This window comes from Tubulanus polymorphus, chromosome 1, assembly GCF_964204645.1.
Source record: "Tubulanus polymorphus chromosome 1, tnTubPoly1.2, whole genome shotgun sequence".
Taxonomy (NCBI): domain Eukaryota; kingdom Metazoa; phylum Nemertea; class Palaeonemertea; order Tubulaniformes; family Tubulanidae; genus Tubulanus; species Tubulanus polymorphus.
In genome coordinates, this window is record NC_134025.1 from 30,116,475 (window position 1) to 30,139,247 (window position 22,773).

The 22,773-nt window shown below is 35.9% G+C and overlaps 4 protein-coding genes across 5 annotated transcripts in view; 2 read left to right on the forward strand and 2 right to left on the reverse strand.

The window, feature by feature from the left end:
* LOC141898566 (testin-like) overlaps nucleotides 1-12,320 on the reverse strand; it is a 35,080-nt gene extending 22,760 nt beyond the window's left edge. Inside the window, exon 1 of the mRNA XM_074784535.1 lies at nucleotides 12,189-12,320. Coding sequence (XP_074640636.1) covers nucleotides 12,189-12,299 — 111 coding nt within the window. The 5' untranslated portion in view covers nucleotides 12,300-12,320. The remainder of the gene's footprint in view (nucleotides 1-12,188) is intronic.
* A 111-nt stretch (nucleotides 12,321-12,431) lies between these two features.
* LOC141901081 (all-trans retinoic acid-induced differentiation factor-like) lies at nucleotides 12,432-13,610 on the forward strand. The gene has a single exon (XM_074788160.1). The coding sequence runs from the start codon at nucleotides 12,486-12,488 to the stop codon at nucleotides 13,296-13,298; it is 813 nt and encodes a 270-aa protein (XP_074644261.1). The 5' UTR covers nucleotides 12,432-12,485; the 3' UTR covers nucleotides 13,299-13,610.
* On the reverse strand, nucleotides 13,563-16,208 carry LOC141901075 (proteasome subunit alpha type-1-like). Its single transcript, XM_074788152.1, has 11 exons — nucleotides 16,153-16,208; nucleotides 15,820-15,864; nucleotides 15,631-15,732; nucleotides 15,451-15,554; nucleotides 15,184-15,272; nucleotides 14,741-14,811; nucleotides 14,519-14,648; nucleotides 14,357-14,436; nucleotides 14,191-14,262; nucleotides 13,868-13,924; nucleotides 13,563-13,786 (listed from the first exon to the last, which is right to left on the reverse strand). Exons 1-11 carry the CDS (start codon nucleotides 16,153-16,155, stop codon nucleotides 13,697-13,699), a joined length of 843 nt encoding a protein of 280 aa, XP_074644253.1. The 5' UTR covers nucleotides 16,156-16,208; the 3' UTR covers nucleotides 13,563-13,696.
* A 111-nt stretch (nucleotides 16,209-16,319) lies between these two features.
* Nucleotides 16,320-22,558, forward strand: LOC141908429 (coiled-coil domain-containing protein 169-like). 2 transcript variants are annotated; one of them, XM_074798481.1, is made up of 9 exons: nucleotides 16,320-16,405; nucleotides 18,343-18,425; nucleotides 18,890-19,003; nucleotides 19,111-19,160; nucleotides 19,507-19,521; nucleotides 19,624-19,644; nucleotides 21,062-21,157; nucleotides 21,460-21,593; nucleotides 21,656-22,558. In XM_074798481.1, exons 1-9 carry the CDS (start codon nucleotides 16,329-16,331, stop codon nucleotides 21,804-21,806), a joined length of 741 nt encoding a protein of 246 aa, XP_074654582.1. In that variant the 5' UTR covers nucleotides 16,320-16,328; the 3' UTR covers nucleotides 21,807-22,558. The 2 variants fall into 2 exon arrangements, with proteins under 2 accessions (XP_074654582.1, XP_074654590.1); XM_074798489.1 differs by lacking the exons at nucleotides 19,507-19,521; nucleotides 19,624-19,644 and having other exon boundaries at nucleotides 21,680-22,558.
* The last annotated feature ends 215 nt before the right edge of the window (nucleotides 22,559-22,773 follow it).

Genomic DNA, 22,773 nt, shown 5'->3' on the forward strand with positions numbered 1-22,773 from the left:
CAAAAAAGTCCCAAGAAGGAATTCTTATCTGGGAAATTTCAGAGTTAGTTATTGTTGTTTCACAGGGGAACCTTCCATCATTAAGTGTCAAAGTTGCGACCCCTGCACGCGAACACACGTCATCATTCCATCAAATGGAAATCTTTTATAATCACGGTTTCCTAGCAACTGCCATTTAATCCACTGTTTTCTAGAAATACTGATCAAAATCTCTTTACACGTTTATCAATCCTTTCGGCTATTTTAAAAACCCATAACGATTTGAATAAACAAATTGATGGTCCGAAGACTGATGGCTCGGACTCCTGGTGACAAGTTGCAGTCAGGTTTCATATAAAAATTGATGATATTGTTTGATCACTTGAATTCCACACTATATGACAGTAAACATCCCAGGATTGAATGAAAGCAGTGTAAGTTAACACGCACAACTGTGATTCAACACAAAGATTTATTCTGACAATAATTTCATCGGAATTTTTCAGTGAATGATGCGAGCGCTATATTCAGCGTTAATGCAATGAATGATTGGATTCTAAAACAAAATCAAATCTTTTGATATCATCGGCTTACAACGGTTCATCGTAGTCAGGATAGATCAATAGTAGTCAGAATTATCAATAACTACAGTTCGTTTTACGATCAAATCAAGTCATTTTTTTGGTGAAATAACGAGTGGGATAATGCCCTATCTGTACTACCATACAACGTTAATATCAATCACAAGATTTCATAATGAATATTGGGAAACCACACTTATGACGACAATGCCCTCAGATATTCTGCTTATATACACTATCATAGGGCTTCAAAAATATTCTACAGATTTCAAGCTGAGTATTTCAATACACTCGAAAGGTTCAGTGAAATCTATGTGTATTTAGTGGCTGTGCTGGCAGCCACAATCTTAACTGCATCTAATATAATAATTACATCTAGTTAATTTGCGAATAAAAGCCGTGCTTTATGTTACTGGAGGGATTCCAGTGATGAGATAGATTTATGCAAGGTTTTCTCAGTTGTCCGTGTCGTGGAATACTAATTGTCTATATAGATATAGATCACTCTGCAGTTTCAATACAAACCACAATAGAGAAAATGAAGAAATAATAGACTCAGTCGGGGGGGAGGGGGATGGGGGGGAGGGGGAGGGGAGGAGGCTGGTCGTGCAGTTAACGTACGCCACAAGCACTGATGCGAGAACTATTTTGGAACAAATTATCTAAAAGGGACCTCTGGTCTTCCGATCATAAGCCGCGATCTCACGGTGACCATTTGGCCCGGGATCAAGCCCGAGTCAAATTTGGCCCATTCACTCTAAACTAAACAACACAAAATAAGTCACTTCTGGAACCAGTTGTAATTCACATGCAATGATTTGACCCATGCTAAAATTTGGCTCGAGTCTAGACCGATGTTTTTGGTTGGGGCCATTTGTCCCGTCTGAACACGGCCAAAAATGCCCGTATGATTGCAGCTTTTGATTGGTATATCAGTAGTCAGATATTGTTCGAGTATCATACGGTAATGTTTTATGGAGGTGCAGAGAATTTCAGACTCAGTTGAACCTCTTCTTCAGATCGTCATTGCTCATAGAGTTCGATTCTATAATCGGTACTAAGCGCCTTCAGATCTCAGCGGATCATATGTAAATATGAGATCATACTAAATGACCCTGTATCGCAGCGAGCGCTTCATGACTCGAATATAAAACTACTATCACTTAAACCTACTGTTCATGTTGTATGAGAAAACTGAGTTTACCTCTAAATCTAATAAGAATATTTCTACAGGCATAAAGTCTGAAATAGTTTCCTGGTGATGGTTTCTAGTAAGAGTCTGAAACAATATTATCTCTTCGAATTCTAAATTTCGATCTATTATAAATTTCATTCTTAATATCTTAATTTCAAAATGATGAGTTTCAATGATGATATCTATTCACCCAGTCAAATGTGAATTCAGATCTGAGGAACTGGGTCCTGTCTGAAAACCGATGAACTGAAGGTCCCTAGATGATTTCACATAGACGCTTTGTCATCTCTAGCGCAGCATTAGCCGCACCAGAAAGTAATTGTTTGTGAGACAGGTTTAGCGAGTAAATTGATCCAACTCAAATATGTTATATTTGATTTGTGTCTGGACCGATATGCGAACCACCCTCCATTACCATCATTACAACAAAACCAGATTCCTCTCCCCGATTTACACAATGATATTTAGAACATTCTGAATTTAGTCTCGAACAAGCGAAAAGACTGTTCTAAATTGGTTTGTTCCATTCTAGAAACTACCCATTTAGACCGGCAAAAATACTGACTCGGGTCCATTCTAAATTCTAGAACTGACCATTTCTCTATGCGAATAAAAACTTAGCTTCAATTGCCTGTCAATTAAAGTTTTACGTCTAGCTGGACCAGTGATAACAGCAGATTAAAAAACTTATTCGGACGCACAGTATTGATTTGGTCGATACCAGGTACTGGCCACCAAATTGAAGCGGATCAACCAACGATAGCGTGAACATTCACACACATCCATACAATCTTCATGCACGAAATATGAGAGAAGACAGATTTATGAGTTGGACATCGGGCTACGAGACAAAATTAGGAATTACCAAGTGATATGTAATATATAAACGTAAATTCAGTAACATACAACGACACGATCATAAATCAGTATTTTATAGCCAAGTTATGTAATTTATATGATGTATTGATGACACAAATTGAGTTGTGAAACATGAAAGTCAATATCTTACTGTTTCATACAGCAATAACTTCATCTATTCACGTATAATTATCTAATTACAACATTGATCATTATCATCTACACTCTATCGCACACCTCTCTCGCTATCCTCGCTCTCCTTCTCATTCTCATCCTCTCCTATTTCTTCACGTCTCTCTCTTCACTTGTTAATTTCATCTCCATTCTTGCTCCCCACCCTCTCTCCCCGTCTATTTCTCCCTCTCTCTTCCTCCGCATCTACCTCTTCTTGCTCTCTCTGTCTCCTCTCTGCTCTTTAATACTCTCAGCTTGGAGTAATCATTTGTTCAAATGTTTACTCCAAGCTCTCAGTTATACCCTCTTACAATATTCTTCCACACTCCAGCACCACAACTACTGCAACTATCAAAACAATCTGCAGCAATTAATTGTTCTTTTCACCATCAATGTTTATTGAACTACGATTAATGCTGAACTTATCATAAAATAATCTCGTTGTACAAATAAAGAATTTTCTAAAATGGTAGCTACGTTGGGTGCAGTTTATCGGTTAGTTTGAAGGAAGTTCAATAAATGTAATATTTGAACAGGATTCAGTCAGTGCTGCAGTTTATCAGCAAACAACTGAAATTACGAATGATAAATCAGTTGACTATACAACATTCATAATCTCGTCTGCACTGAATTTAAACGGCACTTTTAACGTATTATTTGCCCGTTGTAAGGAATACCTGTAGAGCTTAGACAAATTCTCATATGAAATACAAATATATAATCCGAATATTTGTCCTCGACAAACTTCTGAGGCTTTCACATTTATTTCATGATGTGAGAATTTATCTGAATTTCATATTTTCAAATCAAATCCTCCACAACTAGAGCCTGGTGTTGCTCTACCACCAGAGCGTGTTGCTCTACCACTAATGCCTAGTGTTGCTCCACAGCTAGAACCTGGAGTTGCTCCACAACTAGAGCCTGGTGTTGATCCACAACTAGAGCTAGACTTGTGTTGCCCCAATAAAACTAACCAGTATTTAAACAAATGTTTTCTTCAAACTGAAGAATGATCAGCAAGACTACTGTAAGCGATTGAACTGAAATAAACCTCGTTAAATACAGAATAATTCAGGAATTCAACACTCAGCCGAATCAGATTGATTTTAACTCAGGAATTTTGATGAGCAGTTATCGGGAAAGAGAAAAAAACCCACCAATTGATATTGATGGAGTTCACACAACAGAACATTTCAAAACTATTCCACACATCACAGAACTGAATTCAATTCCTATACATTTGTGTCTGCCATAACTATCAGTTCATTACTAATAATAATTTGCTTTAGATTAGTAAATTACCGACTAAAAACTTTCATTGAAAAAAAAACATTACTTTAATATATTTTCAATGCATACATCATGTAAAATAAAACATATCTATGAAAGAATCTATGACATGCAGGACACAATTCCATCGAGATTTAGAATGTTCAAACCTTTTTAAAACTACAGAATGGAAAAAAATTAAAAAACGCAAATTACAGTATCGAAAATTCAAAAAAGAGCTGACGGTAAAACCAGGGAAAACGTCCCATCACGAGATGATTCTAATAACTAAACATGCAAATAAGTTTTAAAGAAGATAGAGAGAGATTATTAACACATATATGATAGATTATGAGCACCTACTTTTCCATATTCTATTTCCAAACATTGTTTCCAATAAGCAGTACGGTCTGCCATATTACAAATAAATCCACCAGAGCGTTTTAATCAGCCCTGGCGAGTGAGCTATTAGAAATCTTGTCTCATTAATATCTGAAATGGAATCGGCCCAAAGTAGTAAACAAACACTGTCAGTAACTGTGAGGCAAGTTGTTGGTTTTATCACACGATCCGGTACTCGATAGACCCGTCTGGTGCGACTGGTGCGATGTAGCTGCATCCAGTCAGTCCTCGCTACTGCTGCTGCTGCTGCTGTTGCTGCTACAGCTCACAATCAACATCTAGGTAAATTCGCAGTAATTAAACACAATGTTACTGATTTCTTGATTAGAAAATGTCAACAGTCATCAGTGTATTGAAATCCTACTTCATCAGACCCTTATAAATATATCACGTCTCACTCATCACACCCAATATATATCACTCCTCACTCATCTGATTTGACTATGAAATAAAAAGAAAACTTGCACTTTATTTGTCATACTTCCACAAGTGATTTGTCCTGAAAAGTTGCCCTTCTTCTCCGTCCTATAAGGTGACAACGAGCTTTGAATAAATACAAACAAAACTTTTCACAATTTACACAACGAGCTTTGAATAAATACAAACAAAACTTTTCACAATTTACATTATTTATCAGGCAAATAAACTAACAAACTTCGCAATAATCAACAAGCTCACATAAAACTATACTACCTACTACTATACTACATACTACTATACTACCTACTACTATACTACCTACTACTATACTACCTACTACTATACTACCTACTACTGTACTACCTACTACTGTACTACCTACTACTATACTACCTACTACTACACTACCTACTACTATACTACCTACTACTACACTACCTACTACTATACTACCTACTACTGTACTACCTACTACTATACTACCTACTACTACACTACCTACTACTATACTACCTACTACTATACTACCTACTACTATACTACCTACTACTATACTACCTACTACTATACTACCTACTACTACACTACCTACTACTATACTACCTACTACTGTACTACCTACTACTATACTACCTACTACTATACTACCTACTACTGTACTACCTACTACTATACTACCTACTACTATACTACCTACTACTATACTACCTACTACTATACTACCTACTACTACACTACCTACTACTATACTACCTACTACTGTACTACCTACTACTATACTACCTACTACTACACTACCTACTACTATACTACCTACTACTACACTACCTACTACTATACTACCTACTACTATACTACCTACTACTGTACTACCTACTACTATACTACCTACTACTGTACTACCTACTACTGTACTACCTACTACTGTACTACCTACTACTGTACTACCTACTACTATACTACCTACTACTATACTACCTACTACTACACTACCTACTACTATACTACATACTACTGTACTACCTACTACTGTACTACCTACTACTATACTACCTACTACTACACTACCTACTACTGTACTACCTACTACTACACTACCTACTACTATACTACCTACTACTATACTACCTACTACTACACTACCTACTACTACACTACCTACTACTACACTACCTACTACTGTACTACCTACTACTGTACTACCTACTACTACACTACCTACTACTGTACTACCTACTACTGTACTACATACTACTATACTACCTACTACTACACTACCTACTACTACACTACCTACTACTATACTACCTACTACTGTACTACCTACTACTGTACTACCTACTACTACACTACCTACTACTGTACTACCTACTACTATACTACATACTACTATACTACCTACTACTACACTACCTACTACTACACTACCTACTACTATACTACCTACTACTGTACTACCTACTACTATACTACCTACTACTATACTACCTACTACTATACTACCTACTACTATACTACCTACTACTACACTACCTACTACTACACTACCTACTACTATACTACCTACTACTATACTACCTACTACTATACTACCTACTACCATACTACCAGTCTCATCGTAAACCAGTATTCATCTATGCGATTTTTTAAACATTCTATTATGAAAGTGTAAATGGATATCTAATCAATACTCAAAACTATGTTTCATATAGAGTTGCGCCATATCTTACTACGGAAATTAAAACACAACCAAAATACTGACAATGAGTTTATTGATCCCTTATACCATTCATAGAAAGAAGGTTACGCAGAATACCCAGTAAGGAAGGACATTCCTTCAAAAATAGCCACATAGACGGCCGCAATCAGGGTTCCCCTCATCAATAGAAAACTTTTGAAGAAATATAACGGAGAAGATGCAATTTGTGAGAGGTCGTATGTCAAATTAGCAGGTTTTAATGGTCCCTGTCCTAAAAAGGGCAACAACATCAATCAGTAAATCAGGAGTCCAGATCCTTAAAACTACCAACCAAGCTACATTTTCATATTCTTCTATAGCGGTAATGAGAGAATCACATGCAGCAGACTGTAAGACTAAAATAGAGAAAAAACTGTGGTTTCACAGGCAAAACTAACATAACAAAGAGAATTGTCGCAGTCAGTCAGTTAGACGTTGTCGTAGTGCCTGCTAAATTAAATACACAACTATGATGGATGAGAATAGATCGAATACATACACAAAGTGTGTAGATTGTTTTACTCTCAGTTACCCTGGTAATACATATTTACCTCTCTCTCTCTCTCTCCTACTCTCAATGAAGAGTTTGCTGCAAGATGACAGATTTATAACCTATGAGACACCATTAACACATTACGTTAAGTTATGTATCTCGTCACATCTCTGCAGTAACTGACCATTTATTCACATTATCAATGCATTTTTCTGATATACTGTATGGGATTCTGCACTATCAATTTACCAATGGCTCTAGTAGTGAGCAGATACTGATCATAAAGTTTGAATGTCAGTTATCAACTATAGCAGAAATTGATAAAACAGAAAAACCGTGTTTTTCGTGTTGAGATCCAGGAGGTCTCATGAGACCTAAAACTTTGAACTTCCAAGGGAAAGCACTCAGCAAAATTTTGTCGACGGAAATCTGAAAAAGTGTACTTTTTGTCAAATAGATGCACCATATTGTGTCAAAGATTCTGAAAATACGTTGCTGAAGATTGTGTCTTCGACAACCATATTTTTTCTGTGTTTCGCCACAGCAGGAATACCCAATTATTTGTCTTGAAAACCCTGATTTTGCCACAATGAATCCTGCACATTCATCTTCTGGCTGTTTTTTTTCTTTCAAATAACACAGCAGCACATCCATCACAGAAAGTAAGTCTCTCTTACTGATGACACGCATATTATGGAACAAACTGTTATTTCTGCATCAGGAATCAGCTTCCTGTGACTGTCAGAAACAGTCGTTAATGTTTGAGATGCATTCCGCATAGAATGGAAATGAGAGGAGCCAAAAAAAACAGCCGAGCACAGAGGAATTTATCCGAGCTACTACTGATGACATAGTCACTGAAACGAACGTGTGTGCATGTCCCAGGTACCCACAAACCTGAATACTATATATAAAGGTTTATAGGTGTTCTGTAGGTCGAACTATTGTCAGTTGAATGAGAGAGAAAGAGACTATCATAGCTTCACCTCAAACATGTGTAATAGGTCTAGTGAAAAACGATGATTCTTTTTTACGACAAAATCATATTGAGTTTCAGTGTCATTTATATATATATTTATATATATATACAGCTGTCACATGAATACCAATATCTATTAGAGTTCTACAATTTATTATATTTACTGAATTCAACACAGAACTGAATAATGCAAATATAACATATATAGAATAGAATATTCCCTCTATTTCGACGTTAGAAATTGTCTGTTTTTAGACAACTAGGAAAGTGTTACGTCTGATGAAATAATATTTTCCGATCGTGTCATTCTTTAAAAAATGTCTCCAAACTGTCGACTATAATCTACGGATAGCTGCGTGATATTAATCAACGTCATGTCAGATAGCGAGACCCATTAGTATATGACTCAATATACTAGCTACGCAAATACCATAGATAGATAAAAGTTCAACTATGGTTTTAAACTGACAAAACACATAACGAAGATATCAGTCTAATAATGACAGCTGTTTTATTCACGGTGACAAAGTCTACGGTTAATGTGTCTATGTATGCTACTACAGTTATAGTTTTTTGTCCTTATTTACAACTACTGTTTCCCTATAACAGCACTGCACGATATAACACGCTGAGGTGGTACTGGTTTTCAGCCCCTGCCCCATCCCATTGAGGTTGCACTGGACCCAGATTCATAAAAAGGATTAACTCTCTAATTAATTTATAATTTCTGGTAATTCAATTTGACCTAAAATCGAGTAAAGAATTAACATTTTCGTTAACTGGGTCCGTGGGTTTAAAAATTAGCCGTCGAAATGATTAAACCGAACATCAATCATTTGATTAAACATATTGAAATGGATTAAGCCTTCAAACGGGATTATCAAGGCACATCGATTAAACACGGATTACATTCCGAGTCTGACTATGTTTTTGGTATAATCATTGCGGTCTTTATACCGGTAACCCAGTAAAAACAGAACGAGGGGAAGGGAATGAGGGGAAGGGGAGACTTGACTGAGTTAAAACACTCACAGACTAACAGCAGAGATGAGAGAGGGAAGTTTCGTAATTATCTACTTGACACCAATCACACGGTATCCACTGCGTTTAACATCACACAACAATATTGAAAATCATTCATAAAAATCAATTCTAAAAATAGGATTCTAGAAACAAGCGATGATGAGATCGATATTACAATCTTATCATCATCGGGGTCATGTAACTATGCTAAAAAGTGCATTTCTAGATTGTTTTATAAGTCGTGCCTGTGTAAACTTCGAAAAACCTTTCACAAACTGAAACATTTGATAATAATTTCAATTACCGTAGAAAGTGAAGAAACAGTTTGAATCAAAGTAGTGTTTGTTTGGGCAAAACAACATATCTACAAGACTGAACAGTCATCATACAGTGAATAAAATATCATCGGTAGAGATTGATATAGTAAAGGAAACAGGTGTAAAAATTCACCACAAATTGATTGCACATTTCCTCGTGATACTAACGCGTTGTAAATGAACTGTTCACAGTCGATCTTCATTCGGAAATTCTTCTTTTTAATATCACAATCAATTCAGTAAATATTTATAGAAGTCATCGAAAATAAATCAGTAAAGGTCAAACTCTTGTCGGTTGAGTCTGTATCTAACCTTTCAAAATGTTCTTACATTTCACAATTTATTTAATGGGGTGTTAAACTTATCAGTGATACATATACAGACCACCGTGAGGTATAGTTCGAGCTTCTATCGTCAGGATTCAACCAACAAATCAATAACTGATAAACCTCTATCTCTACCAGCGATATTCCCTCCTCCATATGTTATATAAAAAAAATCAGGATACAGAAGAAACTCATTATCGATTTGAGAGGAAATAGGAGACATTCTGTCTATCAGTATTCTACAGATCCACACACAAAAGAAACAGACAAATCCTACTCAGTTTATGGTAAACAAGATTGTTCGGTTACAATCAAATCTTTCCGATACTGCTCTAAAGTCTATAATGCATTCTCTTAATGATATTTCCGAGCACTCCTCCATTTTTCCATTGAATCAATTCACAGCCCACCTACAGAAACTTAAAAATTGAGAGTCCATTACCTCGGGAACAAAAAATCATCGAATTTAAGTGTAATTTCGAATGAACATGAGATGAAACTCAAATCTGATGATTATCACTTCAACAGCAGTAGTAGAGCTACGCGAAGAGGATGATAATGGTCGGATAGCTGAACAAATCAATCAATCAAAACCCATTAAAATAATCCATTACACAATATAAAACCATGCATCGACTAATGGTAGGAAATATGTTTTCCTAGAACAGAAACAACTACGGCTGTATTGAGTATTCGACACCATTTACAACAAGTGGATCTTACCTCATCGGTGCAAATTACAATCTTAGGTATATTAATATCGGCAGGTCTTCGACGCACTTCCAATTCAATAGCCCTATTCCTGTAGTACAAATAATCCATCTTTTCAACAGTAAATGTCTATTATAGATGATACTCAAACGTCAGAAAGAAAGCTCTGTACAGATCATCGGTAAAGGTTACATTTAAACATTCAATCCAGACTTGTTCTTGTTGCCAGCGGCTAGCGAACACCCGACAGCTAATTTCTCTTACATATTACCGCAATAAATATTGTGAAATATGTATTGAACGGTCTATAAACCGGTATCGATGATTCCGTGAACGGATCAATGGATGAAATAAACTTTTTCATAACGTCGCCGAAATCATCAACTAATCATCAGTCAAATACAGTCAATTCACGAGAGCCTTTTGTATCTAATATCGTAATCGATGAAACATATCGCAAAATGAAAGCTGATCCTGTGTGGAATGTTCATCATGAAACCGATGATGCAGACCCGCGCTTATTCAATCGAGAATAGCCGGATAAGTAGTTTAGTAAGTAGCAGTTAGTGGCTGACCTCACAAACAGATAGACAATCAAATCACTGTCAGTCTCAGCTATTAGCAATTCATCGGTATTCAAATTGAGTTTATTAATAACTGACTAATGTCTAATATATTAATCTAACACGAGAATTTCTGCGAATAAATTACTAATTAGAAATTACTAGGAAAAAATAATTGGAAAAGTTTATCGAGATAATTCTGGAGAAATGCTGACGCAGAATGAATAAACGATCTACAAACTTATTTTACAAACAGTAACAATACATTAAATGCAGTTCTCTGAAGAGCTTCATGTATGTTATTGTATGGTTGTTGTATACCACTAAGCCAATTAATGATTATTGTAATCATCAATTGTTTCAAAAAAATGATTTCCTTTATTTCAAAAAAATTCTGTTGATTTCCAAAAAAACTTCAATTCAACAAATACGCAGCAGGTCAACTCAAACCTGGGTATACTTTTTGACAAGCTGTTCACCTCCCTACAACTTATTTTTCCCAGAGTAATTTTTGAATCAAGGCTATGATTCCTGTTGGATATCAAAGCAAAAGATAACAGAAATTTCCACTTATGACATCGGATATCACGTGATAGAAGTTATTTTCTACTTCTTTAAAAAACCCTTTTTCTGATCATGATTTTACATGAAGCATTTTTGTATCTTTGTTAATAACAATAAGATGCTGTATGAAATGTTGAGAAACTCAGGGGATAAAAAATAATCGAGCATTACCAGGTAGGCCTCCAGACTTAAAAAGGGGTACAAGTTGACCAGGTACAGGATGACTGTAAATCAACAAATGTTTGTTGATTTACAATGTGACTTGTTGTCTGACCTCAGCACAATTCTGTGGTTGATTCTACAGAGCAGAGGCTAAAAGCTTTTGGCTATTGGGAAAAAAAACATATTTCTAAATGCCACATCTATCTTGGTATTGTGTAAACCTATATAATGCTTGCCAATAGAACAAAAATAACCTCCTTAAATGATCACTTCTAAAAAACCGTCGCAGATAATCGAGACGTGGTTAGTACTATAGAATAGAACCCGTCCCGGAAATGTAAAAAAAACTCTTGAATCGAAAGTTGAAAAAACTTTGCATAGTTAGTTAAACCTGTTCCGTATAAGAATATCGTAAACTATCTTAATAAACTTACAGCTCTTTTTATGGTAGAAGGTACTGCATCAATATGAGGAACTTCAAATACAGCGTTAGTGTCGTCAGAGTATAAGTTTTCAGAGGCAAAATCCAACTCGGCCTCCGCCATCTCGCATAGCGCGCTAATAGGAACCCATGTGCTCGCTCGCCTAGTGGCGCCATCTATAAATAAACAAATCGTGGTCTGTGCCGGATCTGAACTAACTCTTACTCCCTATTTAACTATGTACCGCAATGAAAATTTATATTTTGGAATTATCGAAACTTTGTTATCATAGAACTCAGCTACGGTTATATGGACTCCGTAGGGCCTACGCGTAAGCAGTCATCCGATATATTGGAATTGAAACCTCTATGCTTGCATCCTGTCAGGAAAATGATTCAGATTTTGACACTACTGCTGCTGCTGACGTTAACTTTTGCAAGTTTTGTGAACACCGAGGATCATCACGGTGAAATCTGTCATCTGAAAACATGCATGAATAAAACTCTACCCGCTGGAAGTCCCGTTCATGTTTACTGTACAAATCATCATAGTTTACGCATCAATGGACGCTGCTGTCAGAAAATTAAAAATACAACTGAAGAAGATGCTGGAAAATTCCTCGCTTCAACCGCTGAGGAATTCGTTGTGCAAGGATTGGATTTATCTTCGTGCGAAGTGACGACAATTACGTCTGATGTCTCGCGTCTAGTCGAGTTACGTGTTCTGGTCCTGGATAACAACCCGATTATGTGCCCCAGTAATAAAGACTTAGCTGGACTGCGTAAGTTGGAGTATGTATCGATGCCGGAGTATTGCTCGTGTCCTGCTGGAGCAGAAGCGTGGAATTCTACGCGAACCGGTTTAAATCGTACAATTTGCGAAACACCGAATAATTTGTGTAAATTGTTAAAACTGGAATGTCCGAGTAACAGTGACTGTTTAATGGACGGACCCGGTCTGGTGAATGTGGTATGTCTCTGTAGCTCCGGATTCTATGGATACAAATGTCTAAAATTCGGCCACTTTTCGCCGATGTATTATTCAATAGGAACAGTTGGTGTCACCGTTGTCTTATCGGTGTTTGTTTGGATTACGCAGAGAAGGAAAGCAAAGACTTTGTAAACTCTTGTTGATGGACTAATGAATCCAGCTCGGTAAAATTCATCAGTTATAACAAACCATACCTAGCAAATAAGACATTTTTAATGACTTCACACTGGATGATAAACTATCGGTTTATCATTGAATAGACTTTCTAGTCCTCAGCCTTTGTTGATATGTGGTTCTAATGCAATATGATAAGACGTGTCAAGTGAAAAGAAACCTTTCGAAATTATATTTTATGAGTAAATATTTATTTTACAAAAACGTACATATTATCATGTAAACACTTATTTATCTTAAGTTTTTTTCGAGTGCGCTTCAATTATTCGGACTCGAGGGAATAAAACCAGTGAAGAATTCAGAATTATACACAGCACATGATAGTTACTAGAGTCTATGAATTGAAACGAAGTTCTCTAATCCTGGTCCATTGTTTCCGCTGCTGCTGCTGCTGCTGGTTGAGCCTCCTCACCAGCTGGCTTCTCTCCACCTTCTTGTTCCATTGCCTGGAAAAAAATAACAACAATTGGTTACATAATTTTCTCAGTGAGAAAATCTTACGTTGGAAATACAAGACGATAACTCACCGGAGGATCATCAGTTCCGGCTCCAGGTGAACGACCTTCACCTTCTATCATTGCCAACTGAAGTATCGGTGAAGGAATCTAAACAAAACTGTTTTATCGTTTACAGATTAGGTAAAATTAGCAAATTTCGATGCTTTTTTACAATCAAACTCGCTTGAAAAAAACTGCCACAAGTCGTTTTATTCTAGTCCAAATTTTTATCTTAAGTAACAGCTTACTGATTATCACAACTAGGAGTTTGATCATAGCTCAAAAGAAAGTAGAATCTGACGCCAGGTCCTAGGCTTCTTAAATGGATGTAAATATCGTAGTATAAAGGATACATATTTGGCAACTTTATCATCGTCATAAACATCAAATGGCATATCTTTACCTACAATACCGACTGAACAATTCTGTAATAAAAATAATAATCAGACAACATTAATAAACAATCCATACACGTCGCGTGATTAGATTCTATTAAAGATTTATAGAAATATTACAAACTTTCGTTGTGAGTTCAACTTCATTCGGTAATGTATCGCGTAGAGCTCTCAGACCGTGTTTTATAAGTTCTTCACCATCACCTGAATTTAACAGATTTTACTATTAAATAATACACAATTCCAGAAACAAGAGAAACTCCTACTAGCAGCGTCTAGTACTTACATTCTAGAAAAGTACTCATATGTTTCTCCAAGTAAGTTCTCGCTGATTGAGATCTGGATCCAATTGCCATAGCTTTACAGTCGTAGTAGTTAGCTGATGGACATGTTTGGTATATATGCGCACCCATATCCTATAAAACAAACATTCGTACCAGTTAGTCAGTTCAATCAAACAATACATTTATCAGACTCCTTAATTTCTCTAAATAACTGAACCGCTTACATCATAACCAGCAACTAATAATCCAACCCCAAACGGTCTTCGTCCATAAATCTGTGTCGGTACTTGACTTTCTGTTTTAGTACAGTGAAGGAAAAAATAATGAAATAAAACCTGGATAAACACAGTGTAGAATCGACTGGGAGTTTAATTCCACAGATGGTGACAGACAATTCACAACTTAAAATAAGAGAAGAGACTGCTCCCTGAAAGACAGAGCTTCAGAAAAATGACTGAGCTACATTTCAAATTCGATTAAAAAAAAGAGCCAGTATTCCCTGATAATCCTTGCAGGGAAAAATTAATCTGAAATTCCCTTTTCTGTACGAACACTGAATGTTGGGTCCTAATCATACGATTCCGCGTAGGAAACTTTCAAACATTTTCTAATCCGAAGGCAAATGCAATCTACTGTAATCTTTATTTCATACTAGATAAAAGGATACTTGTTCCAAGCATTCCTACGAGTCTGTTTACTGGTAAAGGGCTGTCGTACGCAAACCGTGAATTCAAACATTCCGTTCTCATATATTTACTGAAACAACAAAATCAGAAAAATAATAATCAGTTATCGAAATATACCAAATCATTTTGAAGAAGAATGAACCAGGAATTTAGCAGTCCGTTAAATCTTTAAATCCTAGGTATCCTAAGTGGACAATTACTGGCACCTTCGCCTCGGGCTCTCGCATACTCTATCAATAGTCGCTTACCTGAGTAATCTAGCATCAGCTGTTAATCCAGCTATAGATATTCCAACATGATCGTCTATAGCGAGAATCTTTTTCTGATGAGCCGATAATTCGGAAGGCGCTCGCTGAAATAATAACATCAAACATACAATAAACGCAATGATTCCTGTAAAGCAGCAAGACGAATGAATTATCTCTAACCTTTAGAGCGACGATAACAGCATGCGTGTTTGATTTCAGACCGACAGTTGCTGAACCTTGTTTCACGGCTTCCATAGCGTAGTCAATCTGATGGATTCGGCCCTGCAGGAATAATGATAGAAAATCAATATAATGATGACGAGTGGTAAAACAAGGAAAATTTGGAAAGATCTCAAAAATAGAACTAACCTGAGGACTCCACACAGAGACATCTGTATCATACTGATTACGAAACTATAATAAACGACAATAAATTCAATCATTAACAAATTGATTCAATTCATTCTTCACCACATTCGATTTTGCATCTAAATAAATCGTCTATTATATTTATGAATTGAATTGACATTTGAATTGATCGAGTATCTCGACACGTTTTAAGGATAATGCTCGCATGTAATTCATTCAGCAATTAATCCAAATAAAGAAGGTATTTGAATTCAATTATCTAAAATCTGGAAGACAGATTTTACTTGTAAATGGGCTAAAAAAACTTTATTTTGACCAGAATTGCTAACTCACCATTTCGGCTTTTTAGTGTGATGCGCCGTCTATCGTTAACTTCCTACTCGCTTCCCTGTGTACAGCTCATGCTCGCTTCCCTGTGTACAGCTCATACTCGCTTCCCAGTGTACAGCTCATGCTCGCTTCCCTGAGTATACTTCAACCACGCACCTGCCTAACGACGCCTAAACAACATGGCGGCTGATGAGATGGTAGCTGAACAAGAACTCGAAAGACTTCGGTCTGAAGTAATTCAAGAACGACAGATGAAGTAAGTTTTGACATAGAACAAGGAAGAAGAATCTTTCGTCAAGAAGTAGAACTTAGAAGAGTTTCGTTAGGATTTTATTTCGGGGACCACAAAATATGTAAAGCTATAAACAAAGAACAATACAAAAACTCCTTTTAAAATTCAGGAAGATATTTAACGTCCTCGCACGTCCTCTCTCACCCGTCGTTATACGCCTAATGATACCCAACGTATTTAATGAAGATCAAGCTGGTAGGCCCTTTTATCGTTTTGAGTTAAAGATTGGCCAGCGGCGGTCTGTTGTTTAAGAAATTCACACTGAAAATGAAAGACATTTTATAGGTTTTTTTATACAACTGTATCTGACTGTGACGTGTAATGAGGGAATCTAACCCTAGCATCACTCAAGAGTCAAGGTAACATCTAAGCTGTATCGGGATTCTAACCCCACAGCTGGAACCTTCTCGGCCGCCAACCCGACTGATGGCTCAGAGCCCGACTGTTTGATTTGGAACAGGAAAGTACGGATCATACGGATGTCAGTTGGTGGTTTTCTTGGCTTTCTGTCGGTGTCGTTTGGGAGAAGCTCCGCCTGCCTGCCCAGGAATTAGTCCTAGTCCACACGGGCAGGTAGGTAGTGGGAAGTACAGAGAGACTAGCTCTTTCCCTATGGGCGCCTGAATGTTGCTGATGGAGGGTTTGTGAAGGGTTACCCATATATCTAATAAACCAAATCTTTCTGAAGTAGCATCATCTATTTTCAACTATGACAAGTGATTTACTCTTATATGCTATACAGGATAGATGTATTTATATATTTCTGAACTGCGTTTAAGAAATTCAAACTGAAAATATAAAACATTTTATAAGTTTCTTCGGTATGAAAATATTTCTGCCTGAGTTGCATAAAGGGAATCTAACCCTAGCTTCACTCAAGGTAACATCTAAGCTGTATCGGGATTCTAACCCCACAGCTGGAACCTTCTCGGCCGCCAACCCGACTGATGGCTCAGAGCCCGACTGTTTGATTTGGAACAGGAAAGTACAGATCATACGGATGTCAGTTGGTGGTGTTCTTGGCTTTCTGTCGGTGTTGTTTGGGAGAAGCTCCGCCTGCCTGCCCAGGAATTAGTCCTAGTCCACACGGGCAGGTAGGTAGTGGGAAGTACAGAGAGACTAGCTCTTTCCCTATGGGCGCCTGAATGTTGCTGATGGAGGGTTTGTGAAGGGTTACCCATATATCTAATAAACCAAATCTTTCTGAAGTAGCATCATCTATTTTCAACTATGACAAGTGATTTACTCTTATAGGCTATACAGGATAGATGTATTTATATATTTTTGAACTGCATTTAAGAAATTCAAACTGAAAATAGAAAACATTTTATAAGTTTCTTCGGTATGAAAATATTTTTGCCGGAGTTGCATAAAGGGAATCTAACCCTTGCTTCACTCAAGGTAACATCTAAGCTGTATCGGGATTCTAACCCCACAGCTGGAACCTTCTCGGCCACCAACCCGACTGATGGCTCAGAGCCCGACTGTTTGATTTGGAACAGGAAAGTACGGATCATACGGATGTCAGTTGGTGGTTTTCTTGGCTTTCTGTCGGTGCCGTTTGGGAGAAGCTCCGCCTACCTGCCCAGGAATTAGTCCTAGTCCACACGGGCAGGTAGGTAGTGGGAAGTACAGAGAGACTAGCTCTTTCCCTATGGGCGCCTGAATGTTGCTGATGGAGGGTTTGTGAAGGGTTACCTCATATTTCTAATTAACCAAATCTTTCTGAAGTAACATCATCTATTTTCAACTATGACAAGTGATTTACTCTTGAAGGCTATACAGGAAAGATGTATTTATTTATTTCTGAACTGCATTCAAGAAATTCAAACTGAAAATAGAAAACATTTTATAAGTTTCTTGATATTGTGTTACAATCAATTATTTATCAAATTTTTCAGAGAAATGTTAGATCAGTCGATAGGAGAATTACAGGCTACTGTGAATGAATTAGAAAGAAGAGTTGACAGTATTGATGATGAAGGTATGTTGTGATTTAATCTGTTTCAGTCTGTGCTTCTTTCAGTGAAGTTTACCTCACAATGTTTCTCACCACTACAGTTTTTAAACCCTGTTTTTCCACTTCAGTCTCTCTTGCATTTCTTGCTGATTAGTTGATTTTCAATATTCTCGTTTTCAGTTTTACGCAAGTATTTTAATTTGGAACCATTGAGAAGTCCAACTAGTTAGTAAATTATAGTGACAATATTATCATTTTAAAATGATGTTTGTTTTGTCTAACTTTGTTTGAAATGAAACTAACAAAGTTTTGGACCTCGTGGTTTATAATGAAGGGCGATTGTGACAGTTTCTATTGTTTTTCCACAGTTATTCATTTGCTTTCATGTTTTTTTTTGCTAACCTTTGACCACTGAGATAAAAGACATATTTCGATTCTGAAAGTCTCCCAAATTCAAATGATAATTTTCGACTATGTTTTTTGCGCAGGTAATGAATGGAAAACGAGATACGAGATGCAACTCGAGATAAATCAACAATTACAAAAACAGATATTTCTTCTACAAGACAAAATCGAACAGGCCAAGAAAGCATCGAAAGACAGTAAGTATTTAATGATAATATTCGCACACCTTATAGATCCTCAATTGCCACAGTAGTTGATGTCTCACTCCTGGATTACTAATCATTTTTCTGAAATTGTTTTTCAGTCAATAGTAAAGCTTACAGAGAACAGTTTTCACACTTAGATTTTTCTGATGTAAGTATAAATTCTTTATCATATCTAAAATCATTTTTCTTGGGTTGAACTAATTGTTCGGTCATTCAATAAATTTATTAATAGATTAGTGATTTAAACTTAATTACTGGAATTGTTTTAGGAGGAAAATGAAAATTCGGTAATTTGTCTCGAAGTATTTCATATACTTGTTTATAACACTTGCGGCCCCCATTAATTTATGGCTTTGAAACTTCTTGAATATCACGATAATAGTGGTCAATATGCTTTCTTTGAATATTATATAGATAAATAAAAAAGTAATGCTGTATTTGTATTTATTCATGAATAAAAATCAACAATTCATACTATCATGTTCTATATATAGGCTGCGAAAGAGGAAGTAAGTCAGCTTGCTTTTTCTGTGAAGGTTTTTTTGTAATATTGTGGTGTGTTTAACTGAATTTTTTTAGTTTTGTAACTATTTTAAGTTATTTATTCACAGATTGCTTATTTTGTTGAGAAGGTATAGATATCTGAATACCAAACCTATTCATCAAATCAATCTATTTGATTTAGTTTAGACTGAAATTGAAGGAATTCTTGACGGTTAACACGTTTAGGTTTTAATTTTCCGTTTCGTTTTTTAATGAATATTAGATTGAAATGATTTGATACCTCATCATAACAAATTCTATCCCTCATTTACAGTGTTCTCCTATAGCAGTAGATTCCTAACTCAACCAATATTAAAATCATAAATTTATTGACACTTATTATTACAAACAAGTCAATAAATAGGACAATTGATTGGTGATGATTCATGTTTACCAGTCAGTCTTTTGTCCCAATTTGTATTTCAAATTCGATTTACTTAGTGTCATTTGGATCTAAGTCATTGATGTAATGATTGTCCCAATCATGACATCTAAAGCGAGTTTGACTTCGACTATAAGAATTTTAATTGATATTCTATTGCGATGGTTCTAAGATTCTCTAGTTTGTAAGTGTTGATTTGACTTGAACTGAGTTGAGAGGAGTCGATTGTAATATCTACCCGCAATGTACCGTATATCCGTTATCATTGCAATTCCATCCACTATTTTATCTGTGATTAAATTGAATTCAATTAATTGTTATTCAATTGAAACTGTTTCTAATATTTCTATATTTACTGCTTCATTGATGTTAATGTGAATTGCGTAAGTATGATATTTTAATGTAGAAACACAATGATGATAATATGAATATACATGAAAATAAATCATCACAAAAATCAACAGCAAAAAAAATGGAATGCGTCGGACGCAGTTTAGAATTATTACCATATGTACGTTGATTAGTTCACAATATTGATATAAATCAGCTTAGAATAATTATGATTTGTAAAATACTATGATGACCTAAACGACCTTGACCTACTTCTACAGTTTTCTGTTAGAATTTGACTCTTTTGAAAGTTGAAATATAAAAAAAAACAAACAATTTCTTAAACTCGTAGATTCTAACCTAACCAAGGACTGCAGGACTAGATCCTGGTTTATTAAACAATTTCATTACAAATCACATGGGCTCGTCACAATTCTATAGATAATAAAAACTTATGAATCCAGTATCAGTGCCATTAAAAAAGAATATCAATATGAATAGTGATACTAGATCCATAAATTGAATTGTGTCTTACCCCCGATAACCCAGCAATACACACACACCGGTAGTAGAGTTTAGTAGATCATATAGATTGTTCTAGATGAGCACGCCTTGTGTTTTAATCAATCCAGTCCAAAATAATATGCAGTAATGAATCGTAACTTCTTTTATAACACTATTGATATTAGTAATATTGTGTGAAACCATTTCTTTCAACTGCATATCAAACAGATTCGTTTTAATCAATGTTACTGATACGATATTTTATTTCATATTCTTCTTACTTTGTACAGGTTACACCACAGACAATTAAAATGATGGAAAGGGAAAAACAAAGTCTGCAGAGTCAACTGAGAGATATTGATTGGAGAATAGACCAGGAGTCGAAGGTAAGGCATGATAAATAAACCCTCACCCAGTGACACAATTATCAGTTAAGATTTGACTCTGGCTATGACATCGGAAATGAACTAATTTCAAATCTAGAGTCAAATTAAAAGCTGCTTCCAACTGTTCCTGATTTTCAGCATTTGTTACGACTTAATTAGGAGAAATACTGATTTGATTTGTGTGATGCATACAGAAATATGCAACTTGTTACTGAGGGTCTTACCGTTGATTACCGATTAATTTGAACATAGCAACTTATTTAATGATATGAATGCAGTATGAAATGAATGAATATTTGTAGGCTTATCACAGAGCGAACGAAGAAAGAAAAAAGTATAACGTAGAAATAAGCGCTACTAAACATCAGGTCTCAGAAATTCATCAAAAAACAAAGACTGCAATTGAAGATGACGTCCCAAAATCAGTTAATAGCAGGTCCGTAGGTCCGGTTCTATCGCTCAAAATCCATCTGGTTTATCCATCGCTTTTTTACGCAGATTCTATTTTTCTCAAATTTTCAGAAATATTCCCCCAGATCAGCGAGTTATTGATCCGAGGAAGGGTCCGATTAAAAAGACAGCGGCTGTGAAATCATTACCGAAAATATCGAGTAATGCTTCTAGTAGAAGGAGTAGTTATAAAGACTAAACTCATCATCAATAGCGGCGCAGACTTCACCCTCGTCCGGGTTCATGATCCTGGTCTCTGGATCTGCCACTGGAACGCTTACTGTGCCATATTAGAGAGACAAGTTTCGATGGCCAAAAATTAATTCATCTTAAAACCACCATTACCGTGGCTACTTACTAGTCTGAATTGTATGTATTAGCATTTCTGTAACTGATTCAGATAGAATAGATTTTTCTATCTCTTTATTGTAATTCTGTACTCATGTTATTATTTTCATGATTAGTAATTATTTATTATGAAGTGTTATGATTATAGATTGGTACATATCATAAATTACCGGAGCAAATTATTAAAATTTAGTTCATTCTGTTGTTGACAATCATGACCAGAATCCACAGTCAGTGGAATTTGACTCGAGAGTTCATTTCCAAGGAGTTCATTTCCCTGGTTCGCACTACTTGATTACATTTCATTGATATTATCTCAAAACTGATATTCAAATAATGTTAATTTCTCATGATTATTGCAAGTGAATCCATATTTTTAGCGTGCCTTTGTTTTATGTGAAAAATGTTTGTTACTGTAATCTAATATGATGTTTCTTATGATCAAGTGCCAATTTTAGATTTATATATAATGGTACAATTCTACGAAGCCTTAAAATCACTGTTTTAATCTTTAAACTACAAGTTCTTGGATAAGGTTTCTTTGTACCAGTGGTAAATTAATTGTTAGATATTTATATTTTTATATAATGTTAAGTGAATTAAAAAAACGTATTTATAGTATCAAATTTAGTTGTTTTTATTCATGAATCTATTTGGTTGTTTTAAAAATGGCTTAAAATAGGCTGTATGGTGCTGCTACCAAGCTTGCGCATAATAATAACCAGCCTGGATTGGCTAACTTGTCAACTCGTCATATCTCACGTAATTTAAAATGACTTCTGCTCACTCAAAGCCAAGCATAGAGAGTTCTGTGCCTT